We start from the raw sequence: 17,657 nt of genomic DNA, 5'->3' as shown, positions 1-17,657 counted from the left end.
TTCTATAACTTGTACTAATATTTATCTTTTAAGAATGACAAGTCTTTCCATCCATGGATCGCTTTAACAGAATGTTAATAATAGTAATCAGACCTGTTAAGTTTCACGATTTGGTCGGGAGACTCCCGATTTTGACCCCAATGCTCACGCCTCACGATTAGAAAGCCAAATCTCCCGATTTTCCAAAAATGTCAATTTTTTTTTTTTTTTTTACGTTTTTGTTTGTCACCGTTTTGTAACGATACCATTCGGCCCGATTCGGAAAGTGACCAACAACGAACAGCCTGGCCGTCTCCGACTTCCCCGCCCTCACTCCCCTTCAGAGCTGGAAAAGCCCAACCAATCATCTGACAGGGAGGGAAGAGGCGAAGCACCACCGACTTCCCAAGATGCTGGCACTAATAAACCGGCTTTTAGACTGGTTCAAGTCTGTATTTTGGAAGGAAGAGATGGAGCTGACCCTGGTCAGCCTCCAGTATTCGGGAAAAACGACGTTCGTCAACGTAATTGCCGTAAGTCTTACCTGCCAGCGATAGCTAACTAGCCTAATGCTAATAGCATTAGAGCTAATGATGGGAGAACGATGAGGAAGAAGTCGCTGCTTTACTCTGTGTTTTCGTGGATCAAACATCATGGAATATTAAACCACTGCGGTCCTACCCCCACAATATATGAATTTAAGTGAGAAAGCATATCGTTACTTACTTGAAGTTTAATCATTTAGATTCGCTATTATGCTAAAGTGTATACTATACACTTTATTACATTATATCATTATTACTGTGCTGAAAAAAATATATAAAGTTTCAATTCTAGGTTACAATTCAATTAAAAAACTGCCATGACAAAGATACTTTTAAAAACAAATATGATTAATTTTCTAAATGATGTAATTAATGTTTTTAATCTTGCTGATTTAGTCTGACGAAACCCTAATTGGAGTGATGGTTGATGAGATGAAGAGGCTGCTGAGGAAGCTGATGTCCAAATTTGTGCAAATGGATGTGATCAGGAAAGCTGAGGATATCTTAGATGTTGATTACAGGAACAAGGAGAACTGGCATGACACAGGCAACATAGCAGTATCACATGATGCCAGAGAATACATGGAGCAAGTTGAAGACTATCTCTGATGCCACCAAAAAGAGGTTCTTTGACAGTGTAGTTAATTTTTACACAAGTGTTGTGACCAAAATGAACTTGAAAAAAAATGGTTGCATTTTGTCTTAGCGATTGTCGCGTGCGCGCGCATCGGGGTTGGCAAACAGAAATCTCCCTATTTGCAATTTCTACAACTTAACAGGTATGGGTAATGCCATCTTGTTGATTTATTGTTATAATAAAGAAATACAGTACTTATGTACCGTATGTTGAATGTATATATCCATCTCGGTCTTATTTTTCCATTCCAACAATAATTTACAGAAGAATATGGCATATTTTATAGATGGTTTGAATTACGATTAATTACGATTAATTCAATTTTAAGCTGTAATTAACTCGATTAAAAATTTTAATCATTTGGCACCCCTAATTTGAATCTATTACTACCAAAGCATTTGTAACTGCAATCATTTTCTGGGAGAAATTGAGCATTATCTGACAGAATTGCAGGGGTGCCAATACTTTTGGCCAGCAGTGTAAATGCAAACACTTTAAAAAAAACAAAAAACAACAAAAAACATTGCAACGCTACTCAAATGAATCCTCGAACCATCAAATTTGGATTAGAAGCTTTTTTCGAATCGAATTACTTGAGTTAATCGATTAATCGTTGCAGCACTAGTTGGCAATGAACGTTCCGATGATCATTCACTGCCAGCCCTTCCAGTTCAAATGGACTGGATGTCCATTGCTGTCAATGACACATGATTATTCACTGCCAGACCTCACGGTTAATAACTGTTTTCATTTGTTGGGGGAAAAAGAAATCTTTTTCAAAAGCAAGCACGGGCTGTCGTCGCTATGGAGATGATCGTTGGAGTCAGCGTAGGCGTTAACCTGCGATGGCGTGCGGGTCGGAGGAATACTCTTGCACATCCAGAACGCCGCAGTCCAGGGAGGCTTTCAGTTTCTTCAGTTTGGAGGCTGACGGCGCCACTCGGAAGAGGCCCTGCGTGCAGCCCACACACATATTAAAATGCACCTTATTATACGTGAAATGAAACCTAATTGTTTGTTAATAAAGCAACATGACGTGATTTTAATTAACAAATGCGCTCATTTAACCTGCACCGAGTAACCATTTAGCAACATGAAATTGATTGTCATGTCTGTTCATAATTAGATCGACAAAAAAGCCATGACCTAAAAAATGGCAAAAATCAAAATAGAAAATAAAAATCAAAATGGACATTTTACAGAAGGGGTCTCAAACTCAAGTTGTTGAATTAGTTTGGCCATGTGAATTTTACCATTGGCAAAATATAAACATAAAAATTATTTTAGATAATAATTTGAAATATATATATATATTTTTTTAGGGCTGTCAAAATTATCGCGTTAACGGGCGGTAATTAATTTTTTAAATTAATCATGTTAAAATATTTGACGCAATTAACGCACATGCCCCGCACAGACAGATTTAAATGACAGTACAGTGACAGTACAATGCCCACTTGTTGTGTTTAATGGAGTTTTGCCGCCCTCTGCTGGCGCTTGGGTGCGACTGATTTTATAGGCTTTAGCACCCATGAGCATCGTGTAAGTAATTATTGACATCAACAATGGCGGGCTACTAGTTTATTTTTTGATTGAAAATTTTACACATTTGATTAAAACGAAAACATGAAGAGGGGTTTTAATATAAAATTTCTATAACTTGTACTAACATTTATCTTTTAAGAACTACAAGTCTTTCTATCCATGGATCGCTTTAACAGAATGTTAATAATGGTAATGCCATCTTCTTGATTTATTGCTATAATAAACAAATACAGTCCTTATGTACCGTATGTTGAATGTATATATCCATCTTGAGTCTTATCTTTCAATTCCAATAATAATTTACAGAAAAATATGGCATATTTTATACATGGTTTGAATTGCGATTACTTGCGATTAATTACGATTCATTAATTTTTAAGCTGTAATTAACTCGATTAAAATTTTTAATCGTTTGACAGCCCTAATTTTTTTTATATTTTAATTTATAACGTCTTAATCAGATTATTTTTCTTAAGTCTAGCCTAATCATTTTGTCCATCTTGTTTTGAGTGTTAAAGACTAGTTAACAGATTAATGCGTCAGATTATTCCACTTTAAGTAAATATTACTATACAGTATGTTCTTATCAAGCGCATACATGTAAAAGTTGGTAATTTTTCACCTAAATCAAGAAAATTTTGCATTCAAATATTGTTTTGAACGATTTTTATTCTTAAATTCAGGTGATTTCTGACACACCAGCGTTTTTAAAGATTGAATATACTAATTTATTGCTTAAAATAAGTTTATGAGGCTTATTTTCAGCTCGCTACCTTCTTATTTCAAGCAATCTGAGTAAAATTTACTTGATGTACTGGCAGATAATTTCACTTATTTCTATTAAATTTACAATGAAAACAAAATAATTTAACTAGTTTTAAGGAGGTGTGTTATTCCAGTGCACACTTTCAAAAAAAGTAATATATAAAAAACGAAAATGAACACATACATTAAAAAAACAAAACAATGGACAATAAAAACTTTCAAATAAAAATAATTTATAAAATATTTAAAATAATGAATGATATATTTTTTTGGCCTTATAATGCCAGACACAAGAAATAATGAAGAGTAAATTCAGATTTTTTAAGACCGAAACCTTTATGTGGTCCCCAAAAATGATAGGGAAAAAAAAAATATGGCGGAAAACACAAAAGCCCCATCCTTAATTCAGCCCAATCTCTTTCCAGCATCCATTTTTTTTTTTTTTTTTTTTTTTGGCAGAACAAGTTCAGATGTGGACAAATGACAATCGGTGGAGATTATGCTTTACCTCCTCTTGCATGCCGCACTCCAGCAGCATGGTGACACACGCTTCGATGGGGAAGGCGATCTCCCTGCCGCTAATGTTCAGGTGCTCCTCCAGGGACTTCCCGTATGACGGCTTCTCCACCCACGCCTCTGCAATGCAGAGCCGCGTCAACAGTCACGTTATTAACAAATGCGTGCTAGTGTAACTTTCGAACCGCGGGGGAAATTATCATCGGATCCCCTGCTGAATTTGTCAGTTTACCAACATACAAAAAAAAAAAAAAAAAAAAAAAAAAAAACAGTCAGGCTGGTGAAGCCTTGAAAACACCTGGGCTGCATTTTGTGTCAGGTATCCAAAATTAAGAGTAGGTGGCGATGTGCGGATGTGCAATTGTCCCATCGCAAGAATTATTTTTTCAGTTTGTTTGCCTTTTACTTTTTTTTTTAGCATGCATCTGTACGATTAGGGTATGTAAAAACTGTCTTAGTGTGTACTAGGCTGTATGGACTATGGAGCACCTATTCTTTTTTTTTTTTGTTTTGTTATTGAAAATATGTTTAATAAGACCTTAACAACTAATCGATTAATTAAATAGCTGCCAACTAATTTGATCATCGATTTTGCCGGCAGCTATGGGCAGTCCCGTTTGGCTCTTTGTTTGTGTGTAATGTGAGGCTAAGCGAGCGCCAGTCATTAGAGCAAGAGAGAGAGAGAGTTCACTGCTACAATTAGGTTGGGTTGTTAAATCAATAATAGGTGAGTAAATGAAACCAACTGTATTCTTTGTATTGTAAGCTAGTTAGCGATTATGCTAATTACTGTCTTAAGTGTCAGTATTGTGTTTTTGAGAAGCATATTAGCATTTGAGTTATTGTTAGATAGTAAAGTTGTCTCATTACTTTTTATAAAGAAACCACACACATAAACATTTATATAACAGCTTAGAGTCTCCTTTCAACACAAACTCAAATTGTAAATTGTCATACAAGAGAGTGTGCTTTGAAATTGGATTTGGATTGTATTTATCAACAACTGTTACACACAGAAAAAAAACAAGACCAAAAAAAAAAAACTAATTCAGTAGTCTGCCTCCTCCGTATTCGATTTTGTTTAGTTTTAAGAAAATAAATGAGTCATTTACACAATTTATATCAGCGGTTTTCCCACAAGGTAAAAAAAAAAAAAAAGAAGACAATCAGCAGCATTTAAAAAAAAAAAATTAAACGAACAGTACTTTTTTTCTGAGAATTTTTTGTTTTATACTCAGAACCTTTATTAAAATAAATTTAAAACTTTAAGTTTTATGTACTTGAAAGAGTACAGTTGTAGACTACAGTACAGTTAAGTCAGGAAGCTATAATAAAATATTATTTTTGAAGGGAATACAGGTAGTCCTCGGGTTACGATGTACCCGACTTATGTGATTTCGACTTAACGACACGTGTTTTTTCCGCTGTTTTTCCTTCTTTTTTTTTGTTTGTCGCGTAACAGTGTTTCATCCGCCACCTCTCAGCATTGACGGTAAGAACAGTATATTATGTATATTATTTATTTAATAGGTTTATTTATTAGGTGTAATTCGTCTAAATGGTTGATCTCCACAGTAATTTCTATGCATATTTGGTCTTTCATTATACTACAGAATAAGTGCAGTCCGCTTTCCTTTGTTGCACTCGGACTTGTTTGACGTCACGCCAGCGTTATTTTGTGTTAGTTGTGAGCGTTGCTTTTATATTGGGAAGCAGAGGTGAATGCCAGTTCACATTTCAAGAAGTCAGAGAAACGGTCAATGGAACGGGCTCGGCGTGAGTCAACCACAGTCTTCATCATCATCACATCTGCTGAATTTTTTTGTAAATATATGGCAAACCTCCAAAAAGTCCCAACTAGAGTTGTCCCCACTGGATACTTTAACCATGATAAATGTAACAACTTCAAGGCTTTCCAAATAAAACATTCTGTGAAAAATAAAAGCAATTTCAACTGAAGTTATCGAAAATGCATCTCCCATATAAATAATATGAATCCAAAAGAGCCTAAACGTCCATCATTAGATAAAAGGAATCATTTACAATTTGCCCCAAACACCCACAAGGGGGCGACCAAAGCATTACAAATACAGGCAAGCAATCATATTACATGCCAATGAAATGACAATTCCCAAGATTCATTTTACTAGGCTTAGCCAAAGAAATGTTTGTATTTTATTACTTTTCTAGTTTTCTTAGCGACTATTTCTGGTAATGCAGTAGTGAATTGTAATGAGTTTATATTTCATTATTATTCATCAAAAACGTATAAATAGGTTGTATTTTTAAAAGTTTCAGTGTCCCAAAGTCATATTTATACGTCTTTTATGTTTTTTTTTTTCTCAAGAGACATCTCTAGGTTCTGATGCAACTTAGCTACAAAGCACAATGCTGAAAATTCATTTTAAAGCAATAAAACTGGCCCCTGGAGGGCAGTAGCCCATTTTGTAAGACCCGCAACCCGATTCAATGGAATGAATGGCCGGGCAGAACGACCGGGACCACCAGTGCAGCGGACGATGCCGTTGAGTCCGTGCTGCTCGCCAAGCAGAGCCCGTGCTCGGCCGCTCGTGTCCCCGCTACCCTTAAGTGTCCCGCGACTCAGCCAGAAACGCGCAAAGCCAAAAGAGTTCCCCCCCAGAAACACAACATACCCCACACAAGCTCACCAGGCAAACTCCGCCACGAGGCAGTGGTCACCACAAAAGAAAGACTCCAAAAAATTCATCTTGATGAGACAGGCGGCGGTGAGGGAAAAGTTTACCCCGGCTGTCGTGGCCACAACAGCGTCATCTCTCAGTCCAATAGTTTAGTTATGTGTAAATAAATTGTTACTTTGCAAACAAAAGCTCTATTTGTCTTGTTGTTTATGTTATTTTGTAAAAGGAAAACATTATTCAGATGTTTGGGATGTCACAAAAGCAAAAAATAGCTGTTTATAGTTATGCTAAAAAATAGTTATGTTTGAAATGTATGCTTTTCAAAAAGCTCAATTTCTCCGTTTTTTCAATAGAAATTGGAAAATTGCTCAAACTAAGCTAATTTCTAATGCTGATTCCTAAAGAATGAATAAAGATATGGACTAACTTTTTTCCCTGCTGAAAGAAGAGAGTCTAATCTTTCTTTTTGGTGGGTTCCATGTCTATATAGCAATCGAACAGAATTTTCTGTGGGCCTTGCAAAATCAGTCAAAATCCAGTAAAACGGCCGGGAGCGAAGGGGGTTGCACCGGTGAAAATGGCTGAGAGTGAATGAAATCAACTATTTTTTGGTCTGCTCACATAACAAATCTCAAGCATCTTAATTTAGCTATTTTATGCTACTGTGACCAACCTTGCACAAATTTTCTTTCTCAAGAAAAATATCAACATCTTCCAATATCATTTGATCAGTAGATAATATCCGACAACTCCAGTCACAATGTCGGTTTTTTCCTATATCTAGATTCGCATGATGCTGTCAAATCCTCTTTAGATATGACTAATGCAAGGAGACAAGTTTTGAAACATTTGTTCCAAGAAGCTTTGTTCTAATCTCTGTAAAAATATTTTTTGAGCCATCTGAGCAAAACTCAACTGACAATTGATCAGCTGAGTTTTTGCTTTCACATCAAAAAACAATTAGAGAAAAGCTGAAACCTAATCCTTATTTGTCTTTTTAATTAGGGGGGCGGGTTTCGAATTTCATTTTAATGAGACAGTTGTTTGGCAAATCCGGGCTGCTAATTCTATTAGTCGTCAATGAGATGTTGCTTCTGGTGCGCGACCAGGGCAGATATTGACACGCATAAGCACACGCACTCTCTCCCACTCGATGCAATGCTGACCTTGGTGTGCTTTAATTTGGGGCAGGATACCATTTAGAATCTCCAATGACTTCCTGTGATATTCCGCTTGCGTTTCTATGAGCTGTGAATGGATTAAACAAAACACAAATAAGAATGTTATAGTACTCGCGATGGCAGCTGCCAACATGCGACGCTGTACTTACTGTCTGGAAGTAATTTGCATAGTCTAATTCCTTGGCCACAAAACTGTACATATCTGCAGACAGCTGATCCTGAAAGAAAACAGGAAAAGCCATAAAAGCAATGAGTTTTAAAAAGGTCCTACATTACAAACGGAGGCTTGATGAAGCTGACCCTGCAGATCTCCATCCGAGTGGCCGCCTCTTCCATTTCCTCTCGGAGCGATTCAGACTTTGTGCCGGGTTGAAGGTTGCTCGGGTGACTGGACGACTTTGACGACTGCTGATATCTGGAGGAGTTTGGTAGAATTCAGTCGAGGGATGTCACCGATTTGATCACGTGATCAGAAATCGGGACAGAATGCGTTATTTTCAGAGGATTGGAATTGGGTAAAAAAAGAAAAAAAAAAAAAATATATATGTATATATTAGCAGTGTCAAACGATTAAAATTTTTAATCGAGTTAATTACAGCTTAAAAATGAATCGTAATTAATCGCAATTCAAACAATCTATAAAATATGCCATATTTTTCTGTAATTTATTGTTAGAATGGAAAGATGAGACACAAGATGCGTATATACATTCAACATACATAAGTAGTGTATTTGTTTATTATAACAATAAATCAACAAGATGGCATTACCATTATTAACATTCTGTTAAAGCGATCCATGGATAGAAAGACTTGTAGTTCTTAAAAGATAAATGTTAGTACAAGTTATAGAAATTTTATATTAAAACCCCTTTTAATGTTCTCGTTTTAATAAAATTGGGAAAATTTTCAATCAAAAAATAAACTAGTAGGCCGCCATCGTTGATGCCAATGATTACTTACAAAATGCTCATGGGTGCTGAAGCCTATAAAATCAGTCGCACCCAAGCGCCAGCAGTGGGCGACAAAACTCCGAAAAACACAACAAGTACACATTTCAGTTTGCTGTCATTTTAATCTGTTTGAGCGGGGCATTTGTGCGTTAATTGCGTCAAATATTTCGACGTGATTAATTGAAAAAATTTACCGCCCGTTAACGTGATAATATTGACAACTCTTATACAGTATATATATTTTTTACATTTTTCGATCGCTGCCAGCTCCCAGTTAATGATAGTGAAACATGATCATTTGATGCTAGTCATTCCAGTTAATATGGATTTGATGTCTATCACTGTCAGTGAGTTACCAGTGTTGGGTAGAATGGCCAAAATGTACTCAAGGGTAGCATTACTTCAAAATAATATTACTCAAGTAAAAGTAGTCATCCCAAAAATGTACAACTAAAAAAGTAACAGGTGAAAAGAATACTCAAGTCATGAGTAACTTTGTGAGTAAATGCTTACAGATTGATTTTTTTTTTATTTTTTAAACAATGGCATTTTGTTTTTCAGCACAGCATCTATATGAACTGTTATTATAATACTGCACTACAACCTATTACATGACCATATTAGGCCAAAAAAAAAATCATTGGATGCCCTCTACTGGAGGGGGGGGGGACACTTCCAACCAAGAATTGAAAACAAATCTATCCGTTTCAAATACAGTGATCCCTCACTACTTCGTGCTTCAACCTTCGTGCCCTCAGTCCATCGCAGATTTTTTTTTTCAATTAAAACATAAATAAATGCAGTATTTTACAGAGCTGTCCCAATCCGATCACGTAGTCTCTCACTCTGCCCCCTGCTGTTTTTCTTGGTCAGGCTGTGCAGACTGGAGGTGCTTGTTAAAGTTAACAATGATTGACAGGATGTAAGGTTTGAGCTTGCCAGGGAAGCTTGGAAGCCAAAACTTGAAGGCGCTGCATGTGTCAATCATCGTTTAGTTTGTTAAACATTTGCTGTGGCAACTCATTGTGTGTTAGTGAGCAATGTGAGCAGATTTAAGTGGACTCACTCAATGAAGCATTTAATAAAGGCAAGCGCTTATTTTTCTACGCTATTCTTGTTTAAAAATAATTTGGTGGGACAGTAACATGTTTGAAACTCATCATAATTATGACATTTGAACTGCCTAAAAACCATTTATAAAAAAAAAAAAAAAAAAAAAAAGTATGTATATTTTTTTTAATTAATCACGTTAAAATATTGACGCAATTAACACACATGCCCTGCTCAAACAGATTAAAATGACAGCACAGTGCAATGCCAACTAGTTACTTGTGTTTTTTTTTTTTAGTTTTGTCGCCCTCTGCTGTCGCTTGGGTGCGACTGATTTTATGGGCTTAAGCACCCATAAGCAGGGGCGGACTGGTAATCTGTGGGTTCTGGAGGATCACAGAACGGCCGGTGCACTGGACGGCCGGCGGCCGCCATTCATTATTCATCACTGTTTTTATCCCCCCTAGCCTCTGATTATCTACAGTTCGCATCCAATCCGACAGGTGGCAGCAATGCGCCTGGCTGTTAGAAGAACGAAGGAAGCACTGAGTAGCCTTTATTGGTTCCTTCTGCAAGCAAAATAGCGACGAGCGTTAATGCACAATATGGATGGTGGTGGCAAAAAAGAAAAAAAGAAGGGTGGCGCGGAGAAGTTTAGGGAGAAAAAAAATTAAAGAAACTGGAGAGCGAAGCATTAAAATGTCATAAGTTGACAAATATTTTCGCAAGCAGCAGTCTGGCTGCAACGGCCAGGTCGGGTAAAAGCAGCCCAGCCCCCGGCGATGGTGAGAGGGGGAGCGGGAGCCGCTCTGTGACGTGCAACCGGTACAGGGAGAGAGAAAAGAAGAGGAAGGGGGCAATGACAAGCTGGTGGAAGTTCCTCAGACAAGCGCAGGGCAAGTAAAAAGGGATGAAGAGGGTCACTTGCTCGGTGTACTGGCAATTGTTATCCACCAGGTAGCTACATTTTAAATGAAATAAATGACAATTAAAGGGTTAGTGCCAGTGAGTCCATGTACCCGTTTGCAATCGTGTCAAGTTAGCTAGTCCTACTATCATTCTCCTCAGAAAAAATATTTTAGATGTAAAACAACGTATGCACACGCAGCAGCAATATTAATTCAGAAGAAATATAACAAAATATTAATAAAATGAATGGTTTCACTTTAAAGTTTAGGTAGTTAAATTGATATGATATATATTTTTAATCATTTATATATCGTTTTGTTTTCTGGTTAATACTTTCCAATAAAGGTTATGTATACAGGATTTGTCTTGAAATGTTTATTGTATTTTCATTGAAATTTATTATTTGTATGGCAAGATTAATTATAGCAGGGGTCTCCAAACCGGTCCTCAAGGGCCGCTGTGGCCCTGGTTTTCGTTTCAACCATCGAGTACCAACAGTTTAACCAATGAAGTTTCTGCTAAAACAAGCAGCACCTGACTGCAATCAACTGATTACACTTTTAAGACACCAGATTGGTGCATAGGTGTTGTCTTGTTATGTAGGAATTAAATCCTGCGCGCGCTGCGGCCCTATGTGGAATAGTTTGGAGACCACTGAATTATGGCATAATGAAATCATTTTATAGACAGAGATATATAGAGATATATTATAATCCATTGGATACATAAAACTTAAATTATAAGAAAAAAATTATTTCATTTGTTTATTCAGGTTGACCATAGAGCTAGACCAGAAAATTAACCCAACTCCAGTTCAGCCTTGCAGTACTTTAAGTGCCCTAAGTCAGAGAGTCACAGGCTAGACACATTTTCTTCATTTTCTCTCAAAGTGCACGAAATTGATGCATTTTACAATAAAATGTTAAAAAAAAAAATTTTTAATCGCCCCTTGGGGTTGGGGGGCATGCCCCCGGACCCCCCTAGGGGGTCTGTGTTTCCCTTCGTATAGTGACTCTTGTGGGCTGGGCTGAGTCAAAGTCCAGGGCTGCTTTTTAGTCCCAGTCCGCCCCTGCCCATAAGCATTGTGTAATTATTGACATCAACAATGGCGGGCTAGTAGTTTATTTTTTGATTGAATTTTTTACAAATTTAATTAAAGCGAAAACATTAAGAGGGGTTTTAATATAAAATTTCTATAACTTGTACTAACATTTATCTTTTAAGAACTGCAAGTCTTTCTATCCATGGATCGCTTTAACAGAATGTTAATAATGTTAATGCCATCTTGTTGATTTGTTATAATGAACAAATGCCGTACTTAGGTACCGTATGTTGAATGTATATATCCATCTTGTGTCTATCTTTCCATTCCAACAATAATTTACAGAAAAATATGGCATATTTTATAAATGTTTGAATTGCGATTAATTTTTAAGCTGTAATTAACTCGATTAAAAATTTTAATTGTTTGACAGCCCTAATACATATATACACATACATTTTTTAAAAATTATACTTGGGGGAAAAAAGTGAAAAATATGTCTTATATGCATCGCTTTCCAATTCGACATCTAAATAAATACAATGAACATACACACACACACACACACACACACACACACACACAAAAATGGCGGGCGCGCTACTTCGTGGTTTTCCTGTTACTGTGTTTTCTTATCTCATTTTTCTGTTGGTTTGTGTGCTATGGACACCTTATGCGACTCCTGAATAAAGATCATATATAAGGTACTGTTTATTCGACTACCTGTATCTTATTTTTAGCTGGTGAGTGCTCCCTGACTTTAATTGTTACCTCAGTCAATATCAACAAATAAGGGGTTGTTGTCTATTTTTGCCACATTTAGAATTTTGACGTTTTGACTGCGCAACATAGCCAAAATTAGAAATATTTTATCTAAAAACGATGCAGAAAAATTCACGCATTCGTTACATCTAGATGGGATTACTGTAACTCCCTACTTGCAGCTTGTCCTAAAAGTTCTCTAAAAGGTCTTCAGCTAGTCCAAAACGCAGCAGCAAGACTTTTAACAGGAACTAATAGAAGAGAGCACCTCACCCCTGTGCTCCAGGCCCTTCACTGGCTTCCAGTCGAGTTTAGAATTAACTTTAAAATCCTTCTTACATTTAAGACCATTAATGGGTTGGGGCCATCTTATCTCACCGATGCTCTGGTTCCATACCGCCCCAACAGAACACTCCTCTCTCAGAATGCAGGTCTACTGGTAGTTCCCAGGGTTTCTAAAAGTACTGTCGGAGCTAGAGCCTTTAGCCACCAGGCCCCTGTTTTATGGAATCAGCTTCCAGCTAATATTAAAGTGCATGTGACACGAAAAAGCATATTTGATGATAAACGCAGTATTTAATGCTCCTGAATGATATGGACCGCTTGGATGTGTGTGGAAACGATCGCTATATTTATTTAGTTTTTTGAATCCCACGCCATGAAAATGACTGACTTCCGGCTTCGGTCTTGCATTGAGGAGGGCGCTGTGACGTGTACGGTAGAAGGCATCCTTTTCACTATACAGCGTACTGTTGTGGTTGAGGATGAAGGATTCAGCTGATTTTGCGAATTAATACGTTTATTTTTCGCATCACGCCAGCCAAACGGCTGCAGAAAAATCATTCTGTATGAGGGAGAGGCGTATGCGCCTTTTTGGAGTTTCAAAAGGTTCCCATTCACCGTGGATATTGGCCAAAACAAGCCCTACTACTGTGGGACCATTGGACATACGAGGAAGTGAGTAAACATCTTGTTTAGTATTATGTCAAATATTAATACAGCTATTACAAAGTAAACACTACAAACTTTCTTTAAATAAAGGACTACTTACGTTTGATCATTGATAGGCATGTAAAAAGCTCTCCTCATGCACATTAGCTGCACGTTAGCTGCACAACAACTGCAGCCACCCTCCTCCGGGGAACTAACTGTAAATTGCTCTCCGCCGAGCGGTTTGCCGATCCGCGAAGACAATCGAAAACCCAGTCGTCATGTCAAATAATCCGGGCTAGTTATGTGTGATTTTCCGCTTTGAAGACTTTGAAACATCACTCGGTTCGGGTTAGCATGTCGGCTAGCTGTCACGCCTTTTGGTTGGTTTACAGTCCCCAAAGCCGGGGAAGGGAAATGACATATGTCCGATTTAGGTGTCATAAAATATCGTTCGGGAGGTGCGACAGTAAAGGTGAAGTCGACAGTTTTGACCATTATGGAGTAATTTTGCCATGTCGTCCTGAATAAATGCATTTTTATTATTTCATATTCCATTTAGCACAAGACTTATTTGTCATGACCATGGCATTTATTTAGCAATTGGGATAAATACTTGGATAAAAAGCATATCCTGTAAAAATATTGACGTAAAGAGACAGAAACAATGACATTTTGTCGCGTTTTCCTCGTTGTGAATAGTTCCCCCTCGACGGGCTGACTGGTCCTTCTCAAGCCATTTATATAGCTATTGGGGAAAAATACTTGGATAAAAAGAATATCCTGTAAAAATATTGGAGTAGAGAGACTGAAACAATGACATTTTGCGGCTCTCTTCTTCGCGTTTCCTCATTCTGAATAATTCCCCCTCAATGGGTTGAATAGTAAAAACGATGAGCCCAGTCTACCGCTGACGTCCTCCACCTGTTGGGGGACGCTAAAGCCATATAGACCCTACTCACCAACGTCACAGAATGACGTGTCGCTGTATCCGGCTGCCATATTGCCCGTCTCTGTTTAGGCCTATTCTTAATGGTTTCAATTAGTCGTTCAGTTTATAGAGCAATTCATGAAAGCCCCGGTGCTTTCAGACGCTGTAAACACATTGGATGCGTTGCATAAAAGGCGTTATGTGGAAAAGCTTCAGTCTATCCATTCGCCAGATCCATATTTGATGCCTAAATCGATATTTTTCGACCCGCTGTCTTCGCCCTCTCTGCCTGACATCTGCTACCCTGATATCTACAACTAACTTGTCCACACAAAATCAGCCTATTCTCACGAAAGTTTGAAATACTTTAAGAGCAGCACTCTCAGCAACATTATCCCATGTGACCCAATTTTCTAAAATGGCGACAATCAATAAAAAAAAAAAAAGTTGACTGCAATGGCCGACGCTTCAAGGATAGGTGGATATTGGACTATTTCTTCAATAAAACACGCAACAACTGTGTCTGCCTCATTTGCAAAGAGACAGTCGCTGTTTTTAAAGAGTTCGATGTGACGCGATAATATTACCGAACAAGACACGCTAACATGTATGATAACATTACAGGGAAGATACGCAGCGAGAAATTATAGCAACTTGAAGCTAATTTAATTTCACAGCAGCAGTATTTCGCAAGAGCCCGAGGGTCGAAAAAGAACGCCACAAAGGCGAGATTGTTGAAATTATGAATGAAAAAAATAATAATAAAGCAAATGTGACACACAGAAGGGCTTGCTAAAATTTCTTTAAATGTATTGTTCTACGTAAATCAGCCCAGGTAGCCCCCCACATTTTTACCACACCAAATCTGGCCCCCTTTGCAAAAAGTTTGGACACCCCTGTTTAACCGATGATCCGTAGACGAGGCCGGCTTCTTTCACTTGTTACCAGCTAAATATTATTCAAAAAATAAAGATGGTGGAAGAAATAAGCATCTAGAATTTGAAACGGTATGTTGTCGGCGATTAGCCTAGCAATGATCTTAATTGTTGTTGTCAGCCCAAAACCATCTAAATATATATTAAATGCATCTTACCAGATATAAAATGACCACTACGTAATCTGTGGAAATCGTTTGGAGCCCAGTTTTCTCGTCGAATTGCAGCAGTCCATCTCGCTCTCCTTTCCGGGTCTCTCGGAATACGGTAGAACCTCAAGTCTCTCCGTCTATCTACTCTGTTATTGCAACCGACCGCCACACACGCCTTCACCATTTTGATTATTAATGTTAACGAGCAGAAAAACACGCCATAATAGGAGGAATTTACGTAGCGGTAATGCATCAACAACAACGAGTTGACGGACAATATGGCGCGGGGGCGTGGTTGTGACGTCATGTGAGTAGGGTCTATAACGGTAGGCGTGGCTAACCGGCAGATTAAAAGACTAATTTCTCGTCATCTGCGCTTTGCTAAATTGTTGTATATAGTCGAATCGTCTCAAAATAGGATTCTAATTCACATAATAATGCCATTTAAGACTTTTTTTATCCTGTCGTATGCTCTTTAAAGAAGCTGAGACAGTCTGCACATTTAAGATTAGATAAAAACGTTCCTATTTGACAAAGCTTATGGTCAGGCTAGTTGATGTCGGATTAGACTCACAGTTCAGTCTAAGATGCACTAGAAGCTATCATACTGGGGGAAGTACAGCCACTGAGTGCTATCTCCTTTTTCTCACTCTACCTACCACTTGCCTTACTTTATTTCTATTTTCCAGTGTTATTATCTAGTTAACTAGTCTCTTCATCACTAGTCACCCGGTGTCCCCTTTCCTCCTGCCTTCTGGGGAGGGGCTGTTTTTCAGCTGCAGCCTTCTGACTATCCGGACCCCTGGCTGGATGGACGTCCTCGTTGCCACCCCCGTCTCATCTGGCTAGATGGACCTCTTCTTGTTCCTTTACTCCACCGCATTTTTACGGACTGTAACTTCGCCTATCCGTCCTGGAAGTAGATCTCTCCTGACTGTGGTACTCCCCAAGGTTTCTCATTTTCTCCCAAAGAGCTTGGAGTTTTTCCTTGCCGACATGGAGGGTCCAAGGATGAGGGATGCCCAGGACTTGAACTTTATCTATTCATCTTTGTATACTTCATTTGCGGTTTCTGACTGTATCATATTACCTCTGCAAAGCCCTTTGAGACAACATTGTTGTGATTTAGGGCTATACAAATAAATTGAATTGAAATTGAATAGTTTTTCGCTATTGATTATGCACTTTAATAAGAGCTCCTTTTTAGTTTTAGCTAATATAACAAACTTTCACTTTTTTCATGTTGTACCGAACCCATACCAAACCGTGACCCCCGTACCGGAGAGTTACTTGCGTGTACCGTTACACTCCCATAATTGATCATGTTTTGAATGCTATTTACAGCAATAGATGTCCTATGGAAGTGTCCACTTGTAATGGGAGGGGCTGACAGTGAACGATTGAAAGATCATCCAAGTTCAAATGGATGGGACGTCTACCGCCGTCAGTGGCAGTCAAAGAGTTAATAGCAGGGTCAGGTTAATGTGTCACCTTGTCCGAGATGAGTCCATGTCCAAAACCAGTTTAGCTAGGTGCTTTCTTTGTTTCTGTAGATTTGGAATATCCACCTTAGAAAGAAGATGAGGTGATTAGAATTGAGAATCCAGCTAGGTGTGGCTTGTCAGCGCACCTCAGCTAGCACGTAGAGCGGTTCTACCACATCTCGCTCAATCTGGAACTCAAAATCGATAAGTTCCTGGGCCAACTTTTCCTCCGTCTCTCCGCACATTTTCAGCATCTTTCTGTTGCGACAAATAAAACAGGATTAATTTACGGTATGCAATGAAAAGGGACACAGTTAAAAAAATTAAAAAATTGTTCACATTCACAAATACCGGTAGATGGATGTCTGGCACCTCTGTGAAATTGCCCGCTGCCCCATCAGATGCAAATTTACAGTATATTAAAATGATGTCAATCTTTTGTGCTGCTATCATTTTTAAGATATTTCGAATTCTTTTACAAGTCAATCAGATGTCAACCACCCCCCTATTTGACAAGGTTGCACCAAGGACCCAATGCACGAATGTTCAGTTCAGACAAAAATCTTTATTTCCCAGTCCATAAGGTGAAAAAAACAGGAGACAACAAAAAATAACAGTAATTGCTGGACACCAAAAACCGAGTATAGTCCACAAAGTAACAAAAAGGCATTGATTTCAAACA

The 17,657-nt window shown here is 38.1% G+C and overlaps 1 protein-coding gene across 2 annotated transcripts in view; it reads right to left on the bottom strand.

Moving 5' to 3' along the window:
- arhgap44a (Rho GTPase activating protein 44a) overlaps nucleotides 1-17,657 on the bottom strand; it is a 106,339-nt gene that overhangs the window by 43,400 nt on the left and 45,282 nt on the right. For both annotated transcript variants that reach the window (XM_057861254.1, XM_057861255.1), the window contains exons 5-11: nucleotides 17,122-17,233; nucleotides 16,983-17,059; nucleotides 8,129-8,243; nucleotides 7,978-8,046; nucleotides 7,814-7,895; nucleotides 3,980-4,107; nucleotides 2,002-2,113 (exon numbers count right to left, since the gene is read on the bottom strand). In XM_057861254.1, the coding sequence (XP_057717237.1) occupies nucleotides 2,002-2,113; nucleotides 3,980-4,107; nucleotides 7,814-7,895; nucleotides 7,978-8,046; nucleotides 8,129-8,243; nucleotides 16,983-17,059; nucleotides 17,122-17,233 (695 nt within the window). The remainder of the gene's footprint in view (nucleotides 1-2,001; nucleotides 2,114-3,979; nucleotides 4,108-7,813; nucleotides 7,896-7,977; nucleotides 8,047-8,128; nucleotides 8,244-16,982; nucleotides 17,060-17,121; nucleotides 17,234-17,657) is intronic.

Source organism: Corythoichthys intestinalis, chromosome 16 (genome assembly GCF_030265065.1).
Source record: "Corythoichthys intestinalis isolate RoL2023-P3 chromosome 16, ASM3026506v1, whole genome shotgun sequence".
Lineage (NCBI taxonomy): Eukaryota > Metazoa > Chordata > Actinopteri > Syngnathiformes > Syngnathidae > Corythoichthys > Corythoichthys intestinalis.
Note: the sequence above shows the minus strand (reverse complement) of the source record. Positions and strands in the feature narration are given on the sequence as shown.